The following is a 16,794-nucleotide window of genomic DNA, read 5'->3' on the forward strand; positions in this document are numbered from 1 at the left end:
CCTTGCAGCTCCCATTGGCTGCAGTTCCCAGCCAATGGGAGCTAGGGGGCGGCACTTGGGGTGGGGGCAATGTGCGGAGCCCCCTGGCTGCCCCTACATATAAGAGTTACAGTGGGGACATGCCTCTGCTTCTGGGAGCCATGCAGAGCCACGGCACATGTGGAGTGGGGCAAGCCCCAGACCCTGCTCCCCAGCGGGAGCTCGAGGGCCGGATTAAAATGTCTGGAGGGCCAGATGTGGCCCTCGGGCCATAGTTTGCCCACCCCTGTGTTAGAGTGATATAGTTTGATCAGTGATCATCCCATTTTAATAGTTCTCAGTACTGTCTATCCCAAGCAAGAAGATATTTGCCTTGCTGAGCATGAGTAAACTGAAGGATGGGGTGAATGATGAGATGAGATTTATTGCAAAAAAAAAAAAAGAGATGTCCCATAAAAATATCATGCAAAGCCAGAAAATTTACACTGCTGTTTTTTAAAAAAAAAAATCTTGCACCCACAGCCACTTAGTACAGGATATCCTATTTTCTGCAGCTGTTTGAGTCAGTATTTTAATCTGTATAAAATCTTTTTATTTATTATTATTATTAGAGCTGCCTGGTGATAATTTGCTGATTTGAGAGCACAAGACTGATAGTGATTTGTGACAGTGTGGAGTTTTTTACATTGATCATTGTCCATCACGTAGGCAGCTCTGCAATAAAGAAAAATAATGGCTTGTTTACATCTACTCTTCCCCCTCCGGCCCACTCCCAATTGATCAATTTCTTACAATTCTCCTCTCACGCTTTCATGGACAATTACTGGTGTTCTGAGATGCATTTGTGGCTTTGTATTTTACTAGAACTGGGGGAATGCTGAAGCCACTCGGCTTTTTTTCCGATATAATGTATTTTGAATAAAATATATTGTTGGAAGGGCAAAGAACAAATGAGAATGTGTTTTGTCCTAGCTGCGTTGTGGATGAGATGGACTTCTCAGCAATGGAACTGGATGAAGCACTCAGGAAATTTCAGGCTCATATCCGTGTTCAAGGAGAAGCTCAGAAAGTAGAACGACTCATTGAAGCTTTTAGGTATGGCACTGAAATAAGTTGTCAGAGCACCTGACATGATCCAGCTGTCACATGTGAGACAGGGAAGTTGGGTAGATTTAGGCTATTCCCTGCTTTATTAAGCTGTCTTTGAGAACAATAGGGAGTATTAATGCAATTAAATGACGGTAGGTGTTTACTTAAGACACTAAATATAGAATAAGGAAGTTTCATGTGCCATTGTTAATGCATATTGTTAGTGTAATTATTTTTATTATGCATTTATATAATATAGCTGTGCTTCTAAATTGAAAAATTCTCTCCGAAATCAGTTTGATTGGTAAGATAGATCGATATTTTTAACGTCAGATATCTGTCCCTGAAAATTAAGTCTTGTAATTTATAACCTTGGTTTCTGTACCTTGAGGCATTGGACTTTGTTTACATTTTACAGTATCTCCATGTACTTTTTTTAACCTTCTGTTAAGCAGTTTAGCACAGTGGGGCAAAGAGCATTAATTTATGAAAACCCACACAAATGTTCTTTATTGTGGAAGGAAAAAATGTAAAGCATCTAAACTATAAATGTAAAAATCCTGGCCAGATCCTCAGCTGCTGTAAGCCGGTGTAGCTCCACTGAAGTCAGCAGAATATCGAAGTTAATGAAGTTACCCGAAATGAAGATCTGGCCTGGCCGATGAGTTTAGTGGTTGTAAAAGGGAAAACTTAAGCCTTTAGCATTCTAGGATGTTAGTTCTGAGAATGTGATTGGGCAGAGAAGTACTATAGAAAACTAAATGTGTATGAAGCATAAAGGATACCAAACTTGGTGTCTTGAATGTAACTGTTCATTGATTTGGTTTTCTTAACTCTGTCTGATTTCCCCCCTTTGTTTCTTACAGCCAGCGATACTGTATCTGCAATCCCGGCGTTGTGAGACAGTTCCGAAATCCTGATACCATCTTCATCCTAGCTTTCGCAATCATATTGTTAAACACAGACATGTATAGCCCAAATGTGAAACCTGAACGCAAGATGAAGCTTGAAGATTTTGTTAAGAATCTACGGGGTGAGAAAATTTGAATGATTGTCAGCAGAGCTTTTTATTTTTTAGGGAAATTACATTATATCATATCTGATACATCGTATCTGCAGTAGGTTTGCTTTTAGGATAGCTAGGGAAATTATATATAAAAGTTTATTTATATATATGTATGTATATATTTCCCTACCCATCCTAAAAGCCAACCTACTTCAGATACGATCTAAGACAAAGATAAAATGTATAGAGCCGCCTTGTGATTTTTACTTACATTGCTTTTACATTGCTGTGAATATATTGACTTCAGCAATGTTATCCCTAAAATAATGTAAAAACAGAATTAGGCTTGTAATCCTTCATCATCCATATTCCATCATCATTGTACAGAACTTCTATCCAGTCTTTTATTCCCAGCTCCCTTGAGATATGCTATAAATATCTTCTATCTTGTATTCACATCTCTGTAATGTGCCAATTTCCTGGATCTAATTGAAACTTGGCATGTTGGCACCCTTTGTGTAGGTCAGATGGCAGCTCATAAAGTTTGTAATTTTACAAACATGAATGAGGCTGAATAAACCCTATGATATAGTAAAGTTGTCCAACAAGTGAAATAAGGTACAAAAGATCAGTAGTGTTTAATGGAAGATGTAGGCAGTGTTTGTGAAAGGGGGAGTACAGTGTGTAGACAGGGAGGGGTAACTACGTTGTAAGCCCACTAATGACTTCTGTACTCATACCTTTTGTTAAGTGTTTCTGCCTCTGTTGACCAGTCCATCACCAAGACCACTGGTCCACGATGCTGACAGAATTGCAGAAGTAGGACCTTTTGCAGCATTCTCCAAAATCTTGAATTTTATTTTTAAAATGAAGTTTCTTTCACTGCCTCATTTCAAAGGAAACTTTCAGAATAAACTTTTCTTTGTGTTGCCAGACAGACAAGTTAGTTCTCCATGAACCAAGAACTCTCTCACTCATATTAAAGGGGAGTTAATGTGGAAGCTACATATCCATGATGATTTTCCACATTCTCAGAGATGGAAATTAACAACTTTGTTTATTAGACCCCCGTCCATCAAATGTTACCGTAGATAACTTGTGCTGTGAACACATAAATATGTATAAAAGTCTGGAAAATAATCAGTGTGTCGTGCTGAAGGCGTTCTAAAATAAACAGAGGCTTTAAACCCCTTAGAAAAAGTTAGTTCTAAGGCCCTTGTAAAAATCAAGTGGGAAGGGAACTGAAATCTAACTGACCCAATTGCATTGAATTCTGCATCTGTGTGGCTGTGGAATCCCCATTCCATGATTTAGAGAATGATCTCTAGTCAAGAGACTTAATCTGTCCTCCAGGCCTTGGCACTCTGAAACCTACAGTCAGATCCCACATCTTCCTGCTCTTCTGCTTTCCTGGTTCACCAAATCTATATCCCATACCTCCCCACATTATATGCTGGTTCCCTCCCAAGAAATGCAAAATCTTGTCTCATTCACCAGAACGTGGCTTGTTAGAAAGAAACGCAACATTATTTTAAAATATGTTTTAATTCCCTCCACCTTTTGCTTGCAAGTCCAACTCCAGTACTGTCCTAAACTGGCTCTCTGTGCCACAGATGGAGAACCAGACTGTGCCTGTTAGACACCAGCCCAGATGGTGTGGAGCTGCACCCCCTACCCAGGCCTGAGTTGAACTCAGGAGGAGTGGAGTTGAACTCAGGACTGCAGCATGTATATGGGAAGTGTATGGCTCAGCATCCACAGCTCCATAGTGGCCAGCTCTGTTAGGGTGCCTGGCCTTTTCCCCGCCCCACACCTTTTCAGGTTGTTTATGCCCCAGGGGCACTAGGAGGGACTGTGATTATCTCTAGTCCTTGCATGAAGGGCACAATAAAGAGAAGGCTGCTTATGCTTACCCTCCCCAACCTCAGCTCCCATGCAAGGGTCAGGCACAGTCCAATCCATAGTGTTTCTTCCGCTTGGTAGCATTGGATTGTGGCAGAGTGTGGGCTCAGTGCAGTGGCAGACCAGACACATGAGCTATGCGGCAGTAAGCACAAAGATACTGGCTGTTTTAAAAAAAACAAAAACAAAAAAACCACACACCTTTTCCTCCATAGCACAGAGTAGTTATCTGCATGGCAGGAAGAGGGCAGTGGAGTTCATTAGGGGCTACTGGCCAGACTTTGGCAACTGTCTGAATTATTCATATCTACGGATGCAGTTGGTTCATCTTGATGCTGATTAAGTCACAGATGCTGATGCATTCTGGAATTTCAGATCTTGACAATGAAAGTGTCATTTGTCCATTTTGTTCCCTGTAAATCCATATCACATGCTATCCTTGGCAGACATTTTAGTGTAGGGTGCAAGCTAAACAAGATTAAATTAAGTATTGTCATTTTAGTTAAAAGTCTACAAAAGAATAAGGTTGAAAATGGCCCAATACTTCTACCTTTTATAGCCCTTTAACAGCTATGTTCTTGACTGTTTTATCAGAGCTAGAGTGCTTCTAGAGACTCCCTCTTACTGGATCCCTACTATCGCTTTTTATGTATAACTTTTGTCATAGAGACAGGGGCGGCTCCAGGCCCCAGCACGCCAAGTGCGTGCTTGGGGCGGCAAGCCGCGGGGGGGCGCTGTGCCGGCGCTGCGAGGGCGGCAGGCAGGCTGCCTCCGGCGGTTTGCCTGCGGAGGGTCCGCTGGTCCCACGGCTTCGGCGGACGCCTGCGGGAGGTCCGCCGAAGCTGTGGGACTAGCGGACCCTCCGCAGGCAAACCGATGGAGGCAGCCTGCCTGCCGTGCTTGGGGCGGCAAAATCCCTAGAGCCGCCCCTGCATAGAGAGTAGTCTACTAGGCTATATTGTTCCTAACTTTTAGTGAATGGGTCTTCAGCTGTGGTCTGTGGAGCATTTGCAGCTGCTCGCGTGGTGCAAGCTCCCCCTTGCTGCCAGCTGCTAAGAAAAGATTAAATACTGTCATCAGGCTACTTATGTAAGCAATTGCTGTAGTTGCCACAGGGATGTTATGTGTTTGCAAATGGGAAAGAAGGTGATCATGAATGGGAGGGGAGATACCTGTTAAGATGTGGTCCAGCCTGTGTTAAAATGTTTGAGGTCCCCTGCTTTTAATCACTCACCAGATTTGATGTGCAAAAGATGTATTTGGATTCTGTCCATGAAAGTTAGGAATTCAGGAGCAGCTTCCAGGATTCTGTCACACTTGTTAGAATACTCACAATAATTATTCAATATTAAAAATTAAAACAGCATAATAACAAGACTGATGTGGACTAGTGTAAAATGCTCTTCTAGAATAAACTGCATTCTCTTAAAATTAATATTAAAACAAGAAATGATTAGCTAAAATTATTTTAATCATTAACCAGCACACTTGTATGATAGATGTCTAACGTCATCTCAGACTGGATAATAGTTATTAATTATGGTAAAAGATCTAGCAAATGAGATGGGTGAGAGAGAGAATAACGTGTATTATTAGTTTGATTTGTATAAGATATCTGGCTATGACAAATGAAAAGTTTCATTAAAAATGGGAGAGAAAAGTATTTGATCTGGGGTGTGGGATACAGAACTTCTGGTTCACTAGTTCAAATCCAGCTGAGGACCGAAAGTCACTAGAATGTGAAAACTGTTAAGCAGCTTTTGTGAAATGAGTCAGACTCCCTGGGACTGTGTGTTGGTGCAACAGTCAACCTACCCGGGCAGGTCAGCTTGCAGAATGAGGTGCTCAGGGTGCTCATTCCCTTCCTGCTAGACAAGTGTCAACGTCACCAAAACCATCACCACAATTCACATTGTTTGATCGGCATCCTTGCTGGTAGTCTCCACAGAGAGGCCAAGGACTGAATGGACACAAAGACTGCACTCCCATTTTGCCTGTAGAGCAGGTCAGGGCTGAGGAGCATTGGTGAGGCAGATTGGAATGGTTGCACTGGTTCCACCCTATGCGATCCTGTTCTGGGGACAAAGATAGAATTTAGTGTCCAAGAGCATTATCTGGTAACATTCATCTGCATTAAATTCACTTAAACTTTAAGACAGTGGGTTTTGTTTTGTTTTTTTTGTTTTCATCTGCCTTAGTAGCTATGAAGGTTTGCTTGGGGAATTACTCTTGTTGTGGGCAAATTTTGCTATAGTAATTTAAAAAAAATAATCAAAAGTATAATTGACAATTAAAATATTTCAATTGGTGGATGTATGGTGGCGATGAGGGGGTGAAAGTTAACACTTTATTTTTTTAATATATAACAGTGTTTTCTTCTTCTGTAAGATTGGCAAAATGACAGTGAATAAGAAAAGGGCTTAGACTCCCACAACTACTTGTTGGCTGGAAGATTATTTGACTACATTAGGTCATGGAACAGAATTACTTAGATTAACAGGTATATCATCAATCCATATAAACAAGGCAACACCTTCTTTATGGTCAGTAAGGTAAACAAACAGTACATGTGTCCTTACCTTGTTCTTGCTAAGAAGCCCACATTATTGAGCTGTAAGTGTGGAGAGGAGCCACTGTTTACTAGTCAGGTCATTGTAAGCCAAAGTGGTAATGAGTTCTGTTGGTTTCTGCAGGCGTAGATGATGGTGAAGATATCCCACGAGAGATGCTGATTGGAATATACGAGCGAATCCGCAAACGGGAACTGAAGACAAACGAGGATCATGTATCCCAGGTCCAAAAGGTCGAAAAACTCATTGTAGGAAAGAAACCAGTAAGTTAATTTTGCACTGAAACTTAAGCTGATTATGCCATATGACTGAGAGTTGCAGAGCAAGGGATGCTCATACCTGAGGCTTTGGGTAAATATAAATTGGACAGGACAATGACAAAATATGAGAAGTATGTCAATGTAATAAAATTGCTACAAACATGGCCTTGTTTTCATAATTTTCACTAAGCAAGTGAACATTTCTCTGCACTCTAGCCTGGATGGTAGTGCACATCTGTGCATGGTGAGGTTATGAATATTACATTTTTTTAAAATAAAGATGATAAAATGTATCTGTTTTACCCACATATTCTCCCTGTTAGTTTCAATCCTGAACTTTGGCCCTGAAATGTCTGCATTTTAATCATCTTCTGTGATTATATTTCAAAAGGACTGGAGCATGTTGCTGCAAAGTGATGTCTTATAAAGCTGAAATACGTTTTTCTACCTTTAATTAAAGATTTTAGTGATGTCAGTATTTCCTCCTTCTTAAAACAGGCTGTACAAGCCAGTGTTTAAAAGAGAGGTGATCAGTATCAGAGACTGATGTAATCTTATGGTCTAAGAGACAATCTGGGAACCAGGTTCTCTTGAGTTCTAATGCTGGTTCTGACACTTGCTCCCTCCCTCTCTAGGCTTTCGCAATTCACTTAACTCCTCTTCCTCAGGTTCTTTAGCTATAGGAACGGGATAATAATATTTACTTAGTTCACAAAAGTGCTGAGTATGATTCTGACTGTTTTCTATTTAGCCATTGATTTCTATCCAGGGATCTTTTAAGTGCTTCACGATCATGAATTAATTTCTCTTCACAACATCCCTGTGTGGAAGGGAAGTATTTTTAATCCCCTTTTTAGAAATGAGGCAACTGAGGCACAGAAATTCATGTCAACATTTTCAAAAATGTCCACTAATTTGGGGTGCCTTGGTTTTTGGATTCCCCCCCAAACCTGCAGCTGAAGTCAATGGGGCTCCTGGTACTCAACACTTCTGAAAGTCAGGCCCCCGGGTTTCTCATGTTGGGCGCCTTTTGAAAATGACTTGCCTAAAGTCACATAGGAGATCTGTGATAAAGCTGGAAGTAGAACCCAAACCTTCTAACTCCCATACCTCAATCAGCTGATTCCTGAGGTTGTGCTGCAGTTTTTAATGGATCCTTGTTTCCCATTTGAGTTTCAGCTTGTTACCTGCCATAGGGCATTTTAGGTGAGTAAGGACAGATTAGAAGCTGAGGAAGGATCTCAAGATTTGCCCAATTATTTGTAAAGAACTTTGAAGATTGGTGCTAAGTATTATTTATCGAACTTGAGACTATCCCAGTTGGTTTAAAGCATATCACAGAAAAATATGGATTAGATCCTGTTTCCTATTTCCAGTGCGGGGGAATTAGGGCATGAGGGAGAACTGAAGACCCCCTGGAAGAACTGTGGGAAGGTGTCACCAAATATGAAAAAGCTAATAGTGTCTTACACCATATGCTTAAGGGGGAATGGAAAAACTTCTTGACTGTTCTATAGTAAGTGTTTCGGGGGGGGAGAGGTGGTGTCATATTTACTGTCATATAAAACTTTCAGTTGACAGTAACATATGTATGTCTGCTCCTGTCTGGTTCAGGCACATAGCATTCCAGACACAGGGCTTGATCTTGCAGTGTGCTGAGCCCATGCAGTCAATGGAGTTAGGGACAATTAACAGCCTTTCCGGAAGCAGTGGTTTTTCATAGAATCAGGTGCATTTGATGAGAATTTTTTTTACTGTGTGAAAGAAAATGTGGGAAATAGCCACCTATTTTACTTTATAGGCATTCACTCATAGTAAGACCATGAAGTATTTACTTTCTATGATACAGTACTGTGTTTCTCTGAAGTTTAACAAACTTGTATGTGTCTTTCTACTGTAGATTGGATCTCTGCATCATGGACTTGGTTGTGTAGGTATTTCTTTTCATATTGATTCATGCTTTATGAACCACATTAATCAGAAGCAGTTTAATATTCAGGATTATCCCTTACTAACACTAATATTTTTCTGCTGTATTTTTGACTTTCTCAAAATGTAGGCTTCTTTCAGTTGATTTATCTTTTAAGCAAACCTTTCTCACTGTTGACTTAGCAAAAACATGCCAACACTTCCTGCAGAAGTTAGTTCATGCTCTAAGGTATAAAGATTAGCTAAGAATTAAAAAATTTTCTTTGTGTAGTTCGTTTGTAATTCATTGCCTAGAGTTTTTTAGGTTTTGTTTTTTCGCATGTTCTCTTTTTATTTGTGCATTACTAATGCAAATTATCACCAGGCTATCTAGGGTGCCCTATACAAAAATGAAAATTGCATTGATTCTGCTCCAAAAGGCATGCCCTATCACCTAGCTCTCACTTTATCAACCATTCCTTGTATGTTTCAGTATTTGTTGTTTGTTTCCTAGGAGGATATTGCCAATTAATTTGCAGCTCTTTTTTCAAAAGTAGATGAGTACAACAGGCATATAAATTGAAGTCCGACACAAATTCAATTATATTCTTAAAATTGAATCTCCTTATGAAGTGTTCCACTTATTTTAATCTCAGGCTAGTGTTGCCAATAATAGTAAAAACCGTTTTAAAAAATTTATTTTAAGGCAGTGAAAAGCAAATATAAATGCTAATTCCCCATCACCTGACTTAGCTTTGTACTGTGTTTATAACGTAGCACCTTCTGTCAAAAGATTAGATGTCATTTTACAAATTTGACTCTTAATGGTTTTTTTTATTATGATCATTTTCCTTTGCATTAATATTTTACCTTAGGATGATCCAGAGAATGTACTTCCCCATTACTTCTCACTTGCATTGCTTTTAATCTGCTTGCCTCCTGCTGTCCTTGCATGAGCAGTCAACGTGGAAGCCTTGTTAGAGTGGTGGAAAGCTTTGTTTCATAGTCTAATAAAGTATCTATTAGTACTTCCTAGGTGTTTGTTTAGAAATGCCTGCAGACTATGGAAATGCTCTGGAGGACTCTTCTGTTGATTAAGAATGAATACATTTTCCTTTCAGTTAAATTCCATATGTAGGTCTCACTGTAGTTAACTCTACATTAATTAGGCTCAATTTACTCCTTACAGTCTGTCATCTTGCAGTGGCAGATGCCAGGCAGCCAGCCCCAAGGGGAAGTAAGTCTGTCTGGAGACGGGGGAAATGCAGCAGCATAACCCACCTCTAAACCCTGTCTGGTGGGAGCCCATGACAGCTCGTCCAGCACCAAAAGTGGGCGGGGTGACCTCGAGGGAAAACTGATTCAGCACCTTTTCTCTAGCATTCTCTGCCAGCCAATTCCTGTAGAGCATTAGCCAGGTTTTAAAACTGTCCTCCCCTGGCAAAAACCCCAGGAAAATAAGGTCCATAATTAATACAATGCCACAGGGGTATTGGGGGTGAAATTCTGGCACGATTGGTATCAGTGGCAAAAATCTCATTGATTTTAATAAGGCCAGGATTTCACCCAATGAAATAACATGTATCAGTTTCTATATTAAAATATAGGCCATGAACAAGTTTTGAGAACCACTGATTTAAAGGAATAGTGTGTACTTACTAATAATCTCTGCTTTTCAGCTTCCTTGGCCTAATAAACCATACTGTTCCCATACAGAATCAGAGGATGTAATAAAATAGTTCATTTAAAATAAGAAAAACAAGTCTAGGTGCAAAGGAATATTCTATGCTTTTACATGAAAATATAAATTTAAAACATCCCTTTTTAATATGATTGGCAGAATAATCTTATTTGCATTTGAAAGACATGAAGTCTCAGTAGGTTCAGAATAACTATTTTCTGTAGATGTTGTAGGCAGGAATGTTTCAAGGAAGAAAGCGGGAAGTTATTATCGGTTTTCTTATCAGCATTAGAAAAGAAGTCAGACTGAAAATGCATTTACTTTTTCCTGATGTGCATGCCACCTTGCCTTGATGTCACAAATGTACAGATTGAATTAAACAATTAAAAAACAAACAAAAAACAAAACAAAACACCAAAGCCTGGTGTATTCACCATCTGATAAAAGGTGAAATAATTTTGCATCCCCTGTTATTTGGTATTAGATATTTAAAAGTGTGCAGCAAAATGGAAACACTTTGCTTTGTGATCACACTTTCTGCTTTATTTTACTCAATGTTTTATAGCTATATAAACTAAGGATTGCTCTTGCTCCTATTGAAGTCAGTAGCAAAACTCCCATTGGCTTCAATGTGCAGGATACAAGTCCCTACAGAATATCTGACTTAATGATTTCATTATGTTGTGGATCTGTTGCAACTTTGCAGCAGATATATCTGTGTTGTTATATTGTTCATCCTTTGATGAAAAACAGTCTACTATTGGTCTTAAAGAACTAACGATATTAGAAGTATTAGCATAATCATAAAGAATTCAGGCAAGAAAGATACTCCTTATTAACTGAGATCAGCATTGTACTTTTCTGTATACCATAGGTTCTCTCTTTACCCCACCGGAGACTTGTTTGCTACTGTAGGTTGTTTGAAGTTCCAGACCCAAATAAACCTCAGAAGCTTGGTCTGCACCAGCGAGAAATATTTTTATTTAATGACCTCCTTGTGGTATGTATTTTCAGATACAATGGTATTTTTTTTAAGATAAGCTTTTATTAGCACACAAATTCTGATAAGTAGAGAGACTTCCTAAGTATACTAAGAAGTGTGTAGAAAACTATATTTTCATTGCTAGATTTCTGCTGCCATTCATTTGTTTATCTTTGCTTAGAGGAGGACAGCTTAGCCTTTGTCCTGATAGTCTTATCATATTTTTGGCACCATGGTTGAAGGCTTTACTAGCACTATCAACCAGGTTTTCTGGGACATGATGATGTTTTTCTTGCTTATAAGGTCCAGCTTTCTAAAATGCAAATGTTTTGCAGATCTTGCTAAAGGCTGGGGGCCAGACTTTTAAAGGTATTGGGGTACCGAAGATGTAGGTGGCACCTAGCAGGACTTTCAGAAGTGCCTAGGTGCCTAATTTCTATTGATTTCAGTGGGAATTATGCATGTAGGTGCATCTTTAGGCACCTAAATACCTTTAAAAATCTTGCCTTTGGTCCTTCCTGGAGCTGAGCACTATCTAGACGGAGCTTGGTGCTTTGAACTCCCATTGATTTCCATGGGAATCAGGGCACTGAAAACCCAAGAGGCCATATGTGTTAAGAGGGACGGTGTTATGGATCTGGATTTAAACAGCTGTAAACTAAGGATTTTGTATCCTCCAGTTATCTGCAGCATAGGTTCCCCTTCCCATCCCATATGCACACATACACATCCCTTGGAGGAAACAAAAGAGTTTAGTTTACAAAGGGAAGTTCTTGTCTGAGCAGTGAGTATATCTGTGCAAATATGTTGAATTTTAGAAATTGAGTTCTACTAATTGAGTTTATCCTTATAATAAATTAAATCAGTTCTAGCAAATCTACAGGGAAAAAAGCATGTTCTTATGGCTATGTATTGCTTGCATGAATATCATTAATACCTCATTACATCTAAGCCTATCATTTTCCCCCAGGCCTTTGGTAAGGGATACCAGCCACGGCTTTGGGTTATTTTTATTATCTAGCTTTAGCTGGTTAGTAGTTGTTTGAGTCAAGATGGGCTGAGAACTCTTTGTTTTGTATTGCGCACTGTTTGATTTATTTGTAGGATGGACACCCAGTGCATGAGACAGGAGACTGGATTTTTATAATTCAAATGCATTTAAAAAATAAGAGTCATGGATAAAATTGGAGATACTATTTAAAATCCAAATTGTGTTCTAGTGGCCCGTGAATATGACCTTGATCCTCAATAGTCTAGAAAGAGTTTATGTCCAACTGTTCATAATTAAGGCTGCGAGTCTGTCACGGAAGTCACGGATTCCATGACTTTCTGGGACCTCTGTGACTTCTGCAGCCTGCAGGTGTGCCTGACCCCAGAGCCGCTCGGGCAGCCCTGGAGCCAGTCGCACCACTCCACCCCCTGCAACAGCGGCGGTCCTGGGGCACCCCCCACCAGCAGCACTGGAGGCGGTGTTCCTGGGCCGGCCCCTGCCAGCACTGGCAGCGCCGGTCACAGCTGGCCCCCCACCCCTGAGCTCCAGCAGGCACCCTGGAGCACCCCTCCCCAGCATCCCCCACGAGCACCAGCGGGCACCATGGAGCTCCCCCAGCGCCAGTAGCCCAGGTGCCCCTTAGCACCCTAAAAGCCCCCCAGAACACCCGAGATTTAGTCAGGGGGTATATAGTACAAGTCATGGACAGGTCATGTTTATTGGTCCTGCTAGTGAAGGCAGGGGGCTGGACTTGATGACCTTTCAAGGTCCCTTCCAGTTCTAGGAGATTGGTATATCTCCAATTATTATTATTATTATTATTATGACCTGTCCATGACTTTTACTAAAAATACCTGTGACTAAAACGTAGCCTTGTGCATAATCACTGATAATCCTCCTAAATATATATTTAATCAAGTAGATAAAAGGCTGTTACAAGGAGGAGGGAGAAAAATTGTTCTCCTTAACCTCTGAGAATAGGACAAGAAACAATGGGTATAAATTGCAGCAGGGGCAGTTTAGGATGTACGTTAAGAAAAACTTCCTAACTGTCAGGGTGGTTAAGCACTGGAATAAGTTCCCAGGGAGGCTGTGGAATATCCATCATTGGAAATTTTTAAGAGCAGGTTAGACAAACACCTGTCAGGAATGGTCTAGATAATACTTAGTCCTGCCATGAGTGTAGGGAACTGGATTAGATGACCTCTCGAGGTCCCTTCCAGTCCTACAATTCTGTGATTTTCTTTGAAACCTGAAGATTCTTTCTCGTTACTACTATTGGTTATAAGAAAGTGGTTTGGTACAATAGTTTATTGTTGCAGAAAATATTTGTGATAGTTCTAGTTTACCTGTTTCAAAAAAGGCTCATCTAGCTATTGAGATAAAACAGGAAAGGATAATTACACTTGGCTCTTGATCTGTGTTCAGTTAATGTGTTATGATCCAGACGTGTCTATTCCCTTGAATATAAGTTGAGTATGTTGAAATACATTTTACAGTTGATTTTCCTTCCCAGCATACATTTAGCTTGACCCAGTGTTTTTAAAAATACAAATAAAAGGAGTGATAGCTTGGAAGCATTTTCTTGAATTACTTTCAAAAACAGGAACACCTGTAGTACTTTGTAGTCTGAATGTATTTTGATTTTTACCTGGAGAATTAAGTTGGTTGGATATTGTATGCCATATTTTGTTGTGAGTGATAACATAAAGGTGCATTGCCTGCTCATTATTTATAATTTGTACTCTTACTCAGGGCTTGAACAAGGCAGGCTTACCTTCAAATCCAAATGCGATCATGAGTGTAAATCAATGCAATATTGTCATCCTCTGCAAACAGTCTGTGTTTTGTCTCCCTTAGTCTGATGCTAATAGCTTTGCCAAATTGTATCAGAGTGAAAACTGGCCAGAATCTCGTTAGTTATCAGTGGTGCAAATGGGGAACTCTATATCCAGAAGTTAAAATTACAAGAACTGAGTCAATTTTATTCTGCCACAACTTGAGCAAGCTGTGAGCTGCAGCAGAGGGAGGATCTAGTCACGGTGGAGGAGGTCCCAAAAACAGACACTGAAGAGCAAGTTATTAGATGTTGTTTGTTTGTATTTCTTTAGTGCCTAGAGGCCTCAGTCAAAATCAGGGTTCCAGTGTAGTAAGTGCTGTACAAACACAGTCTAATTGGACAAGAGAGACCAAGGGCAGGAGGAGAATCTGAGGCAGTGGAAGGTGAAGAGACATGGCCAAGGTCACACAGCAGGTCAGCAATAGATCCCAGAGTAGAATCCAGATCTCCTGAGTTCCAGGCCTGTGCCCTGTTCTGCCTCTCTGCAATCTCATTGTAGCACAGAGGACAGAGAGAGGAAAAGCTCCTTCTGCTGTCTAGTAGCCAGAAGGGATGCATGCTTCAGACTTATCAGACACCTCCTAGCGGGAGGCTACAAAAGATAATCCCACAGACCACACACTGGGAATCCTACCACTGTCCCTGTGAGTTAGTTCAGTTTTTTATCTGAGAGTAGCTCTTGGACTAGTGTGTGGTTTAGTCCTTGAGCTATTTTGGATAAATCTACACAGTCTGTGGAAGTGAGCCTCTCAGCCTGGGTCGACAGACTTGAGGTGGCAGAGCTCACGCTAGCTCTCTAAAAATATCTGTGTAGAAGCGCTTTGAAGTTGCGACTCAAACTGGAGCTCTGGCTCTGAAGCCTCGGGAGGGAGGTGGCAGAAGTAGCTTAGAAGCTCACTCGTGTAATCTGTTTAGACATACCCTAAGTGTCTGGTAAACCTCTCAAGCCCTACATATGAGGAGTAAGAGAGGGAGTGAATAGGAATGAGAGTGGAGGGTGGCAGAGGGAGGGAAGAGGCTGATAGAATAAGGTAATAGAAGGGAGTCAAGTACTGAGAGATTTTGGGAGGAGTAGGAGAGACAAACAACTATGTGGCAGAGAAAGAAGTAAGAGGTTAGAGGGAGAGAGAACAGTCTGAAAATAACTAAAAGATAAACTCTGATCAAGGATGGAAGGAAAGGCAGGAGACATAGCAAGTTTCTGTTGAATGACATATTTTTAAATTACATTCAATAAACAATATGTAATTGTTTCATTTCTTTAAGATTTAGGGGCAGTGGCCTTGGGAGATATGGTAACACAGATATTTTCACCCCAAGCCCTCTCGGTGGTAGGGGTCATGTACATTTTTCAAGCCTTGTTTATCTTTCTGCAAGCAAAGGTTGTAGATTCATATCCCAATAGACCAGTTCCAGTGCAGGGGGGTGGGGGGGAAAAAGCAAAAGTAGCAAATAGTTACTGTATTGCAGACTGGAAGCTGTCTTTGGGTAAAATATATATCTATTTCTGATATGCCAGTACCAAGAGTAATTAAAGTAGTGTGTATAGAATTGTTTCACTATTATAGTTGAATACTTTCCACTGATGTTCAGATCAAAGAACACATTCTTATTTTGTCTGGGTTTTTTTAATTGATATTTTCAGGTCACCAAGATCTTTCAAAAGAAGAAGAATTCGGTCACGTACAGTTTTCGACAGTCCTTTTCCCTCTATGGAATGCAAGTTCTTCTTTTTGAGAATCAGTGTAAGTCTTTTTCTCTGTTTTTCTCCATATAGTTTTCTGATATCAGAATGAAGAGCTGCCCATCAGTTTCTTGGGTCTAGGAGTGAAGTCAGTATGTGCTGGAACTAGCCCTAGAGTTAAATACAAGATGCTCTTTGAAAATAGCAGGAATGTTGAGAGACTTCTAGCTTAAGGATAGGCATCACATCTGGCTCAGAATGGTGTTTCTGAATGCAGTGAGGACAAATTATGGTGTATCCTTTTCTGATCTTCAGCTGCAATTAACAGACATGTAGTTCTAAATAATGACTGAGACACAGATTACGTCTGTTAGTCTATAAGGTGCCACAGGACACTTTGCTGCTTTTGTGTAAAACAGTCTCTCAGCCACGTTTGTTTATTTAATATCTTTACTGATTTATAACTCAACTCAGTACCTAGGGTACTTGCATAATTAAAATATAAATACAAAATATAGTGTGACAAAGTTCCTCCTCTACCTTGGTGGGTCCTGCGCTTATTGGCAGATTTGCTCGCCTCACAGATTCACCCTGTGGGTTGGGAAACAGCCCAGAGACCTTCCCCTCTGGTAGAAGCCACAGTCTAGGTCAATTCCTCCTATGTTTAATCAGGAGTTGGGAGGTTTGGGGGGAACCCGGGCCCACTCTCTACTCTGGGTTCCAGCCCAGGGCCCTGTGGACTGCAGCTGTCTAAAGTGCCTCCTGGAACAGCTACACGACAGCTACAATTCCCTGGGCTACTTCCCCATGGCCTCCTCCCAACACCACCTTTGTCCTCACCACCGGACCTTCCTCCTGATGTCTGATAATGCTTGTACTTCTCAGTCCTCCAGCAGTATGCC

At 40.6% G+C, this 16,794-nt stretch overlaps 1 protein-coding gene across 4 annotated transcripts in view; it reads left to right on the forward strand.

Moving 5' to 3' along the window:
• Positions 1-16,794, forward strand: part of IQSEC1 (IQ motif and Sec7 domain ArfGEF 1) — a 688,386-nt gene that overhangs the window by 647,312 nt on the left and 24,280 nt on the right. For all 4 annotated transcript variants that reach the window (XM_045024040.1, XM_045024037.1, XM_045024038.1 and 1 more), the window contains 6 exons: positions 952-1,074; positions 1,935-2,101; positions 6,670-6,809; positions 8,707-8,736; positions 11,270-11,395; positions 15,854-15,953. In XM_045024040.1, the coding sequence (XP_044879975.1) occupies positions 952-1,074; positions 1,935-2,101; positions 6,670-6,809; positions 8,707-8,736; positions 11,270-11,395; positions 15,854-15,953 (686 nt within the window). The remainder of the gene's footprint in view (positions 1-951; positions 1,075-1,934; positions 2,102-6,669; positions 6,810-8,706; positions 8,737-11,269; positions 11,396-15,853; positions 15,954-16,794) is intronic.

The sequence above is a fragment of the Mauremys mutica genome, chromosome 7 (assembly GCF_020497125.1).
Source record: "Mauremys mutica isolate MM-2020 ecotype Southern chromosome 7, ASM2049712v1, whole genome shotgun sequence".
NCBI lineage: Eukaryota > Metazoa > Chordata > Testudines > Geoemydidae > Mauremys > Mauremys mutica.